General features: G+C 49.0%; 1 protein-coding gene across 1 annotated transcript in view; it reads right to left on the bottom strand.

The window, feature by feature from the left end:
* The window catches only part of LOC140421232 (tumor necrosis factor ligand superfamily member 13B-like), a 143,362-nt gene that overhangs the window by 36,811 nt on the left and 93,999 nt on the right, over positions 1-12,552 (bottom strand). The window contains exon 6 of the mRNA XM_072505787.1: positions 850-880. Coding sequence (XP_072361888.1) covers positions 850-880 — 31 coding nt within the window. The remainder of the gene's footprint in view (positions 1-849; positions 881-12,552) is intronic.

Here is a 12,552-nt window from a genome sequence, read left to right as displayed (position 1 = left end):
ACTGCATGAATCTTCCTTCCAGGGAGACAGGGTGAAATAGTACTTTACTGTAATGAGATACACCCATCAAACGGTAGATTTTTCACAGTGCATGTACAATCAATTTCTCAATGCCAATTGGTTACGGAAAGCAATAAAGATGCAATTTACCAACTGAATAAACATGGGCTCACCTCCAGTAGCTAAGCTTCTCAAAGCTAATCTGGTTCAGACTTTCAAAATGCAGGTAAGTTAATGTTGTTGCCAGCTAGAACACAGATTCTTCTATCCAGCTGAGAGCGGGAGAACAATACCCACCCTCACCACCCCCAACCTAGTTCTGTGGGATCTTGGACTCAGCCCACCAAAGCTGTTTTTCAAAGTTACTTCTCTGCATGATGTGGGAACACAAGGCTCCCGCCCACCCACTTGTCTTGGCCAAACTCCGAACTGGGTAACTGGGTAAATGGAATGGAATGATACCTGGTCCCTGAGGTGTCAAAATGAGTGATCGTCTCACAATGGCACGTGATGTTACATATTGCAGAAAATGACCTCCCTGCTTTTCTAGGCTGCTAGCTTGTTGTAGGAAAGAAATATTCTATTTAACCTTGCGAGTTAATGCCTGATAAGCTGAATCTATCTAGCAAGACAGAAATATTAAAAGTTAAAAAATTTAGCTCAGACAAAAATTACAAATTGTCTCTTGCAATGGTAAAATCAATAACACATACACAGATTTTGCATGCCAATATCAACATTATTAATGTACGCCAATATTTCCTGTTTTTTAAATTAGAATTTGCCACAGGGAACATAGGGGTAGATCATAACCTATAAAGCTAATATTTATTAACCGTCAGTACTTACCAGTTGCAAAAAACGGTCAGAAATGCGTTCCCTGAATGAAAGAAAAAAGAAATTTAGTGTTGAGTGTATATTCAGATCCCTGATGTTATTCCTTTACCGTCAATGAATATCGCTACTCTGCCCAAAATGCTTGACTCCAAAGCCATTGACAAATGTAGAATAAAGGCAGAATAAAGAAATGGTTACAACTAGGAAATTCTGAGCCAGTACTGCCTTAAATATTCTTCTACCTCTTTGTATCCTTATGGAATCCTCTGAATTATCCTCAGTTTTCCATTCTTCCTGTTATCTGCTGACATTAAAATTTTAAACTTGATGAACCCAAATCACGCCGACTGGGTTTTACACTCCCCCACTGGGGAGATGGGTGGCTTTAGTTCCCAAAACCCCACCACCTGTTCACCTACCTGTCTGACATTTTACATGGGGTGGAGGAGATTTGGTGAGTATACAGGAGTGCAAACACACCATGCGGGATGCCCGACAGCTGTAGTTGTGCATCCTGGTTTCAGGCAAGGCAGGGATCTCCTGTGCCCCGAAGTCCATCAGAGGCCCCAAAGGTCATCTCCCATCTTTAATTCCCCCACCCCCATCTGACCACTGAGAAATTCCCTTTCTAACTACAGCATGGGTGGACCTACACCACATGTACTGCAACAATTTAAGAAGGCAGCTCGCCACCACCTTCTCAAGGGCAATTAGAGATGGATAATAAATGCTGGCCTAGCCAGCCATACCCATATCCTGTCAAAGAACACATAAGGGCAGCACGGTAGCAAAGGGCAGCACAGTAGCACAGTGGTTAGCACAGTTCCTTCACAGCTCCAGGATCCCAGGTTCGATTCCTGGCTTGGGTCACTGTCTGTGCGGAGTCTGCACATTCTTCCCGTGTGTGCGTGGGTTTCCTCCGGGTGCTCCGGTTTCCTCCCACAGTCCAAAGATGTGCAGGTTAGGTGGATTGGCCATGATAAATTGCCCTTAGTGTCCATAAAGGTTAGGTGGGGTTAGTGGGTTATGGGGATGGGGTGGAGGCGTGGGCTTAAGTGGGGTGCTCTTTTTTTAAAAAAATGTTTTTATTAAGAATTATTCAACAATATTTTCGACCATATAAACAACCCCCCCCCCCCCCGCCCCGGTAACAAAGAAAATAAATAAAGCACGTGTGGCAAGACATGAACATGGCCAGTCAATACAATTCATAACCTTGTACATAGGATTCTTCCCGTACATGTCAGTTTCCGGGTCATTCATGTATTTTCTTGCTCAAATGCCCCTCAGAGAAACCCCCCTTCCCCCTCCCCCCTCCTCCCCCCCCCCCTCCTCCTCCTCCTCCCCCCCCCCCCCCACACGAATGATGTCCCCCCTACCCCCCACCCCCCTGGGTTGCTGCTGCTGCTGTCCGACCCTCATCTAACGCTCCGCGAGATGTTCTAGGAACGGTTGCCACCGCCTGTAGAACCCCTGCGCAGACCCTCTCAAGGCAAACTTAATCCTCTCCAACTTGATAAACCCAGCCATATCGTTAATCCAAGCCTCCACGCTGGGGGGGCTTTGCCTCCTTCCACATTAACAAGATCCTTCGCCGGGCTACTAGGGACGCAAAGGCCAGAATGCTGGCCTCTTTCGCCTCCTGCACTCCCGGCTCGTCCACTACTCCAAATAGTGCTAGCCCCCAGCTTGGCTTGACCCGGACTTTCACCACCTTAGATACTATTCCCGCAACTCCCCTCCAGAACTCCTCCAGTGCCGGGCAGGACCAAAACATATGGACATGGTTCGCCGGACTTCCTGAGCATCTCCCGCATCTGTCCTCCACCCCAAAGAACCTACTCAGCCTCGCTCCCGTCATATGCGCTCTGTGAATCACCTTAAATTGTATCAGGCTAAGCCTGGCACACGAGGAAGAGGAATTAACCCTACTTAGGGCATCAGCCCACAGCCCTTCCTCAATCTCCTCCCCCAACTCCTCTTCCCATTTACCCTTCAGCTCCTCTACCAAAGCCTCCCCCTCTTTCATCTCCTGGTATATCGCCGACACCTTGCCCTCCCCGACCCATACGCCCAAAATCACCCTCTCTTGAATTCCCTGTGCTGGGAGTAGCGGCATTTCCCTCACCTGTCACCTCACAAACGCCCTCACTTGCATGTATCTGAAAGCGTTTCCCGGGGGTAGCCCAAATATCTCCTCCAGCGCCCTTAAGCTCGCAAACGTCCCGTCAATGAACAGGTCCCCCATTCTTCTGATCCCTGCCCGATGCCAGCTCTGAAACCCCCCGTCCATCTTTCCTGGGACAAACCGATGGTTGTCTCTAATCGGGGACCATACCAAGGTTCCCGTCGCACCCCTGTGCCGTCTCCACTGCCCCCAGATCTTTAGCGTTGCCGCCACCACCGGGCTCGTGGTGTACCTTGTCGGCGAGAGCGGCAGCGGTGCCATCACCGGCGCCCCCAGGCTCGTTCCTTTGCAGGACGCCATCTCCAGCCTCTTCCACGCTGCCCCTTCTCCCTCCATCACCCATATACGGATCATTGCCACGTTGGCTGCCCAATAGTAACCACTGGGGTGCTCTTTTCAACGGCCGTGCAGACTTGATGGGCTGAATGGCCTCCTTCTGCACTGTACATTCTATGATTCTATAATCCTATGGTTCAACTCTTGAACCTGGCTCCCTTCTGCTCTCAGCCGGACATGCCGGTGCTCCTCAGTGTGGTAGGACTGTCTGTATTTGCAGTTGTAGCCACCACACCCGGCTGGTGCTGCTGGGCCTACCCTGCAGCTCTCTAAAGTAGGCCTCCCTCCCAAGAACAGAGTGGATGTCTCACCTGAAAACAATTAACATTGCTCCTAGTTTTAAATTGTTATGGAGCCCCTCGGTGTCAGGATAATGGGCGGGCTCTCCACCTTGACATTTTAGCTGGGGGCGGATGGATGGTGGCGTCCTGTTCAATCCAGTCCCACACTGTGTGGACTATAAGACAACTATTTCAAAGTTTTCAGTTGTTTTTCTAAAACCTTGATTTGTAAATTTACCTGATAACTTGAGAAGAAGTGAAAGAAGTCAGTTTATGGAGGCAGTACTTGGCATCTCGTGACCCGGTGAGCAATCTACACAAATCATTAAAAGCTATGGATCAAAAAGAATGTTGACATTTATTTTAAAGTGAGTTGGAGAATCGGCACCACCGGTGCCGGCATGTTTGGCGCGGCGCCAGTCGTGGGCCGCTGTACGTGGTCGGGCCGCCGGTTCTCGGCCTGGGATGGGCCGAGCGGCACTGTCCACACCTGGTCGCAGCCGGCGTGAACTCTGCCCGCAGGGTCGGGGGGCGACCTATGGGGGGGGGGAGGGGAGCTCCGACCCCAGGGGGGCCCTCCGATGGGGCATAGCCCGCGATTGGGGCCCACCGATCGGCAGGCTGGTCTCTCGTTCCCTGGGCCTATTTTCTTCTGCGCCGGCCCCTGAACCCCTGTGCCATGTTGCATCAGGGCCGGCGTGTTGAGGGTGGCCACCGCGCTTGCGCGGGTGGGCGCCGGTGCCACTGCGCATGCGTGGATCCACGGTGCAAGTTCACGCCAAGATGGGAGGCTGAAGCGGCGTGAACCGCTCCAGCGCCATGCTGACCCCCTGTAGGGGCCAGAATCGGTACTCCCAGTGGCCCGTTCACGCCGCGTGAAACGCGACGGCGTTTCCGACGGCGTGGACACTCTGCCGCCGAATGGGAGAATCCCGCCCCATCTGTACGGTGCAATAGTAATAATAATAATGGGCGGCACGGTAGCACAGTGGTTAGCACTGTTGCTTCACAGCACCAGGGTCCCAGGTTCGATTCCCGGCTTGGATCACTGTCTGTGTGGGGTCTGCACGTTCTCCCCGTGTGTGCATGGGTTTCCTCCGGGTGCTCCGGTTAAAGACGTGCTTGTTCGATGAATTGGACATTCTGAATTCTCCCTCAGTGTACCCGAACAGCTGCCTGAGTGTGGCGACTGGGGATTTTTACAGTAACTTCATTGCAGTGTTAATGTAAGCCTACTTGTGACAATAATAAAGATTATTATTATTATTTTGGTTTGGGACACCCAACCTTGGGCACACTGTTCTCGGAGGGATGCAACACAGATTCACCAGCATGGTTCCAGGTCTTAAAGAGTTAATTTTGAACAGGTTGCATTAATTTGGTTTGTATCCCTGTGCGTTTAGGAAGTTCAGTGTTAATCTAAACAAGATCATTAAAAAGATAAAGGAAAGGATCGGGACAGAGAAACTATTTTCTCCAGCGGATGGAATCCAGAACAGGACAAATCTTAACATTAGAGCCAGGCCATATAAAAATGAAATCAGCAAGATGTCTTTGCATACAAGTGTCATGGAAATCTAGGACTCTCCGCAAAAGGATATGGCTGCCGGGTCAATTGAAATTTTCAGACTAAGAGCGATAGGTTTTTTTTATTAGGTAGGATACCAAGGGATACAGAGAAAGACAGATAAATGAAGTTGATACACAGATCAGCTGTGATCTAATTGAATGGTGGAACAGGCTTAAGAGCGTTGAATGGGCTAATCTTGTTGTTATGTCCTTATGTTCTTGCAGGAATGGAGGTATCATTGTGATATCGAGTAGTTTCCTCACGAAACATCCACAAATTCTCCAGCAGATTGTCTCTTCTGACAAGATCAGAATTATTGACAAATCTTTCTCAGTTCTGGAACATGGATGTTGAGGTTAATTCAGAGAGTGAAACAGCACAGGAAGAGGCCATTATTCATGTGCAGATTCTTTGAAAGAATTTCTATTTCCCCCACTCTTCCTCTCCTTCACCCATAACACTGCAACTTTTACCCTTCAAGTATTTTTCCAATTTCCTTTTGTAAGGTGCTATTGAATTTGCTTCCACCACGCTTTCAGACAGTTCTTTCCAGCCACGTAAAAATATTCCTCCTAGTCTCCTTTCTAATTCTTTTATGAATTACCATAAACCTGTTTCCATGGGTTACCGGTGGAACCAGCTGCCAGTGGAAACAGTTTCTTCCTATCTGCTCAGACAAAGCCACGTATTTTTGAGCACCTCATAAGGAGAACAATCCCAGATTCTTACATTTCCCAAGGTTACTGAAGTCCCTCATTCCTGCACCATTCCAGTAAATCTCCTCCATCACATCCAAGGCCTTGACATCGTCCCGAAAGTGTGGACATAATGGTCTTGGTTTTCTCACAGGCTTGGGCACCAAATGGAGGTCCCAAACTCGCATTTGCCAGCAATAAAACTGGCTGAACAATCTTCCGGGAGACAGTTCTGTCCAATTATCGATGGCGTGGGCTTTTGATGTTGTAGCCCACTCGGAGAGGTGGGTACTGTTGAGACAGATTGGAGACTACGAGGGTACCTCAGTGTGGAGGCGTATTTTAAGTGCCAACACCATTAGGCCCACCAAAACGGAGCTGAATTCCCTTCACGTGGATTGTTTGGATCACAGTTATGACCTTTCCTAACCATGGCCCCTCAGCTCCAGCGTTGATGCCACCCTGCCCTGCCGCAGGGAGACTGACTGGCTTCACTGCTACTGTGTGCAGGGGACCCACCATTAGAATCAGAATGCTGGCCTGGCTGCAAAACGTGGTCTATATTTGGCTGAACCTGCTGCATGTCTCTGTGGTGTGGGCAGCTGCCTACCTACCCTTGGGAAACTTCCTTGGTGGTGGAAATGCATTGGGGAAGCTGGTCCGATGAGGCTCCCCGACTATTTTCCCTACCACGCTTCTAAACTCACCAAGTTCTCCTGGGCCAGGAAACTCAGCCCAATATTCCAGCCGAGACATAACCAGTGATTGAAAAGGTTTAGCATAATTTCCTTGCTTTGTGCTCATTGTCTCCACTTATAAAGCCAAGGATCACATGTGTTTTTTAGGAGCCATTTCAACTTGACCTGCCACCTTGAAAGATTAGTCAGCTCAAATCCTCAGGTCCCTCCCACACATCCGCTTTAACATTGAACCATTCAGTTTATATTGGGAGTGACCTACAGGTCGTGTTACGCCCAAAAGGTAGCGTGGCGCGATGCGGCCGCTAGATGCCTGGAGATCCCTCTTCCGGGATCTTCCAGGCTCACCATGCCTCGCGGGATCTAACGTGGATCACTTTTTAGCAAATCTGCCTATTAGAGCGAGACAGCTGGTCCACCTCGAATATGCACTCCCACGATCTAACCAAGGATGTGGGACCCAACCCCTTCACCTTGGAGACCTCAGGCTTGCGCTGTTCAGTGCTGATCTCCACAAACGGGGACCAGATGGAATGACACATTTGGGGGTCTCCCAGAGGTTTAGAGGCCCCCAGGTGCTTTCTCTCTGATCAGGGTGGTACCCTGGCACTGCCAACATGCCCATTGGACACTGCCAGCTGGCAGGGTGATAGACTGGCAGTGCCAAGATGCCAAGCTTCCATTTCCCCCACAATGGGGGGCCTGAGGACCCCATCATCGGTGAGTTAGGGATTTGGGGAGGTTTGGGGGGGGGGGGGGGGGTCGAGAGATTGGGTGCCATTTTTAAATGGTGTCCCGATCTTTTTCTACACTGAGGAGTTCTACTAAGCGGAGCTCCTCAGTGCCGAACATGGGACTAAATGCGACCTCTTCGGGGAGTTCCTCGCTGAGGCCCCGAATCTACCCAAATGGGGACAGAGTCCCTTTCAATAGCATGGCGTTTCTCGGTGCTCCGAGCTCCGGGATCCACCCGGCTTGACACTCTTCATTCTTCCTACCAAATTGAACCACTTCACACTCATCTGCAATAACCTTTATGTGCCGTCTGTCTATCTATTTCATCAATTACCCCAACGACTTTGCTCGGAACAGATAAATTAGCATAAGATAAAAGCGATTAAGTCTGTGACTTTCCTGGCTTGCAATGTTCAGAATCATTCCATACAGAGTATTCAACAAGTGAGGCATGGGGAGTAGAGAGTAACTATCAAAAGAAATGTTCAGCTGCTCAGTTTATTCCATGAAAAACTTTATTTTGACAGCAGCAGCCAAATCCAAGGTAGCTGGCTACTCCTGGGTTAGGGAGGGGAGTACTCATTTAGTTCCTGATCATTAATGAAAACAATTACGCTGCAATGGTATCTGAAAAATATCACCTATTCAACAGCAACAAAGTCGCTATCTAAGTGTAAAATCTAGCCCCCCAATCTTGTCATTGCCCTGGAAAAAAATAAAACTAGACAGGAAGGAATACAACCAGAATGAAGGAAAAAATAAAAAGGTCTCCCAAAGGAATGAGCAGTGTGCAAAATGCAAAGAACATGACAGCTTGAAAGATTGACGCTTTGAAGCATTAATCACTTAATGATCACCGCGAACTATTTGGCACTGAACTTTTGACATTGAGAAAGCTATATAACAAGGAGAGATGAACTCCCAATGACGATATAATGTGTGAAGTGATTTCAGTGACTGATGCTCCACGCCGTCTCAATCAGAACACTTTGTTCCTTGCTGCTGTGCTCTTTTCAGCATTCTGTTCCACAGATCCTGCTTCATTGTCCCTTTACAGTTTAAAAAAAACATTTCATTCTAGGAACACGCTGTATCTGATAAAGGTCAGGTTCAGGATGTGATTCTGCCAAGCAAAGCTTGACAATAACACTGTGAATTAAGGAAGAACAGCATAACTCTCAGTGCTTTAGTAGTAGCTAACAATCCTGATCTTTTTTTCCTTGCTTAATTTTCCTTCCCCAGTTCTCTGCCTTGCTCTGCTGTGACACACTTGGAGGCGTCACTCCATGGATGCTGCTGGTCATCCAGTACCTTCCTCAAGAGTTGTTCATCATCTCAGAATTTTCTTGCAGTTCTCGCTGTGTCTGCGCGGGTTTTCTTCGGGTTCTCCGGTTTCCTCCCGCAAGTCCCGAAAGACGTGCTTGTTGGGTGAATTGTACATTCTGAATTTTCCCTCTGTGTACCCGAACAAGCGCCGGAATGTGGCGACTAGGGAATTTTCACAGAAAGGCCAAGATGTGTAATTTCAAGAAGGAATTAGATATAGTTCTTGGGGCTAAAGGGATCAAGGAATATGGGGAGAAGACTGAATCAGGGTATTGAACTTGATGATCAGCCATAATCATAATGAATGGTGGAGCAGATTTGAAGGGCTGAATGGCCTCCTCCTGCTTTTATTTTATATGTATGTATGTTTCTATGTAAAAGCCTGGCCTAATGTACTGTTATTTGACGAGGGGCGTCCCTGGGGAGTTAATTTGTTTTCATCTTGGGGAGATTATGCCACTGCTAGGTGAAGTTAAGGTATTCAGACATTGTGAGACAGCTTTGAGTGAATTCTGATCTGGCTAACACTGAGTCCACAAGGTCTTTTACTCTCACAGTAGGATAGTTGAAAAAAGAGTAATAGCATTTAATGCTGTGTAGGCTTGCCTGAGGACAAGGGGGAAGGTGAAACAAACCAGTTGAAACACTGTGAAGACATTCAGCCAGAGACTGCAGGGGTTCCAACAGGAGCCAATTCTGTTCTGTGAGGCATTGTCTGCCATTGGGGATGTAGAATGGATTGAGAGCTGTATGTTTTTTCTTTCTTGTTTTATTTGGAATAAAGATAGTAATTGAGTAATTAATTGTATTTACGTATTTAGTAGGTATAAGGGGTAAGCTATTTTCGGGTTTGAAGTTAAAGAGTTTAATATTGGGTTAATAATAAAGTTTTGTGGTACTTCCGGTGGTAGCCATGGAGTATGTGGCTTTGGCGTTATGGGTGTAGAGCCAGTGTAGGCAGCATTTCGATTTGTAGAGCAAGTCGTTGTGGGCGCCAATATGCGACACTCACAGGTTTGTGCTGATGGGGCCGGATGCGAGATTCCGGGGTGGTGGCAGGTGGGGATAGAGCACTTTAGGGACTTGTTTATAGGGAGTACGTTTGCGGGACAAAGGAGATGTATGAGTTGCCAAAAGGGAATGGTTTTAGGTACTTCCAGGTGAGGGATTTTGTGAGGAGAGAGGTGCCATTCTTCCTGGGTGCTGCCGCCTCCGACGTTACAGGACATGTTGTTATCAGAGGCTGGCTGGGGAGGTGCGGCCGGGACATGGAAAGAGGCTCTGTGGAGGGTGAACGCATCCTTGTCATGTGCGAGGTTAAGCCTCGTCTAGTTTAAGGTGAAGCATTGGGTTCACATGATGGTTGCTGTCATGATATTCAAACACACACATCATGATAGACACACCAACAGACAAATCAGAACACACAACACCACAACCAATCACAGAAAGATATAAAAGCACAAACACGACACCTGGTGGTCAGTATTAGCTGGAGACAAGGACAAGGACAGACCTGCTACACGACACACTCAGGAAGACAGCACGTGCAGAGTATCCAGAACGAACTGTATAAAAGAGTTAAAATAAAATAGAGTTGTACCACATACAACTGTGTTGGCTCATCTGTGCACCAGAGCACCCAACACCACAGTTGCGAGGATCAGTCAGTACTTTGCAGGGGTGGAGGATAGGTGTGGGCGGGGGGTTGGGAGGGGGGGGGGTGCGGTCCCGCGAATCACGTCCACCTATTTCGGGCGTGCCCAAAGCTAAGCGAGTTCTGGCAAGGGTTCACGGACATCAAGTCCGAGGTTCTGGGAGTGGGGGTGGCCCCGTGTCCGGAGGTGTCGATATTCATTGTGTCGGAAAATCCGGGAGTCCAGTTGGGGAGAGAGGCTGATGTATTGGCCTTTGCCTCCCTGATAGCCCGGAGACGGATCTTGTTGTGTTGGCGGGACTCGGAGCCACCAAAGGCGAGAGGTGACCTGGCAGAATTCCTGCAGGTGGAGAAGGTCAAGTTCGCTGGTGACATGGAAGTTAGCTCCCGTTAGAGTCCTTGGTTTTGATCCTTTTCACCCTGTTCCCGTGAGTTATTGGTGGACAGATTCGGGTTATTTGAGAGGTTTTGGAGAGAGGATGTCAAAAGGCACAAAAAATAATATTGGGAAGAAAGCTGTGAGCGGTAGCCCTTCTGAGGAACTGAGCAATGTGTGGAGTCCCGCGGGATCGAAGATGGCGGAGGCATCGTTATCCTGGTTGATAAGCTGACGGAGGTAATTGCTGTCGAATTTGAAAGGTAATTTGTCAAGAATTTCGAGGGGCTAAGGAAGGAGATGCTGGAAACCCTTGAAAAGTCGGCGGATGGCGCATTGTTCCCGATAAAGGAGGCATTGGGAAGGATGTCAGAGGCAGAGCAGGTGTCTGGTGAGGTGTTGAAAGGGCTGGAGGAGACACTGTCGCGACACAGTGACCAGTTGGCCTCGCAGGATGCTGAGCTACGGAGGGTGGAGGAGAGGAACAAGGGCCTGAGAGCTAAGGTCAAGGACCTAGAGAATAGGTCAAGGCAGCAGGACCTCAGGATCATCGGGTTGCCTGAGAGGGTGCAGGGACCGAGGCCGACCTAATATTTCAAGCCATTGTTTCTGAAGTTGAAGGAGGGGGGAGGTCCCCCCGCCCCCCCCCGGCACTGAGGCGGATCGGCCCACCAGTCCCTCTGGGTGAAACCACGGGTGAATGAGCCACCACAAGCAGTGAAAGCATGTTTTCATAGCTATGGGACGAAGGAGAGGGTCCTGAAGTGGGCCAAGGAGAATCGTAAGCTTCGGTGGGAAGGCAGCAGTATTCGCATATACCAGGAAATCGCAGCAGAATTGGCAAGGAGGCGTGGGGCCTTTAACAGGTGAAGTCAGCACTTTTCAAGAGTAGCGTGCCTCTTGCTGTGGTGAGGCTGAGGGTTTCATAACGCCAAGGAGAATTTCTTCGAGATGGCGGAGGAAGTGGAGGCTTTTATTAAAGCTCAATGACTTGGACTGAACTGAGGAGGTTTGAAAGGGACTTTGCAGATGGTTGGGGTGGGTTTGTATGGGACGTTGTAAAGATGGGTGTTTTTTTCTTATTTCTCCCCTTTCTGTACAGAGTTTCTGTTAATTGAAATTGGTGTGTTTTGTTTGGTGTTTTTTCTTCTTTGTGTTTTCTCTTTTTGGTGGGTATTTGTGGTTTGGAGAGTGTATTTGACTTGGTGGAAGAGGAGGGGTGTTGGGCAGTTTTAAGGTTGAACGAAGGAGTGGGGGAGTTTCGAGCCTTGGGTGTGGTGCTTTGTGTTTTGGTTTTCATCCTTTGGTTGTTTACTGGTGGTATGGGGGCTCTAGCGGGGCTGGAAGGCGGGGGGGGGGCTACCTCGCTAGCAGGCTGAGGTTGGCCAGTGAACGGAGGTGGGGGGGGGGGCGGGACTGCGGCATGCTGGACCTGCTTAGCCTGGTTTCAAAGGTGTGAATAGTGATGGAAGGGGATCGAGGAGAGTGGTATTGGTTCTAGAGGCAGTTGCTGGGGGATGTTTGGGGTGGGGAGGGGGTACTGTGACTGGGGCTTGTTCTTTGTCCCATCTGGTGGATGGGGCTGGCTGCCATCTTGGGTGGGCTCTAGTTAAGGATTATAGAGGTTGGAGATAATCCCTCCTGGTGGAAATGACTAACTTGAGGAGGCGTGGGGGGGGGTGTGGACAGCCCTGATTCAATTGGTTACGTGGAATGTGAGGGGTTTGGGAGGCCCAGTGAAGCGAACAAGAGTTTTATCTCATTTGAAGAGTTTGATGTGATGCTTTTGCAGGAGACCCACCTGCGGGTGAGGGACCAGATTAGGCTCCATTAGGATTGGCTGAGTCAGGTGT

Source organism: Scyliorhinus torazame, chromosome 5 (assembly GCF_047496885.1).
Source record: "Scyliorhinus torazame isolate Kashiwa2021f chromosome 5, sScyTor2.1, whole genome shotgun sequence".
Lineage (NCBI taxonomy): Eukaryota > Metazoa > Chordata > Chondrichthyes > Carcharhiniformes > Scyliorhinidae > Scyliorhinus > Scyliorhinus torazame.
This window is presented reverse-complemented; position numbering and strand designations above follow the sequence as displayed.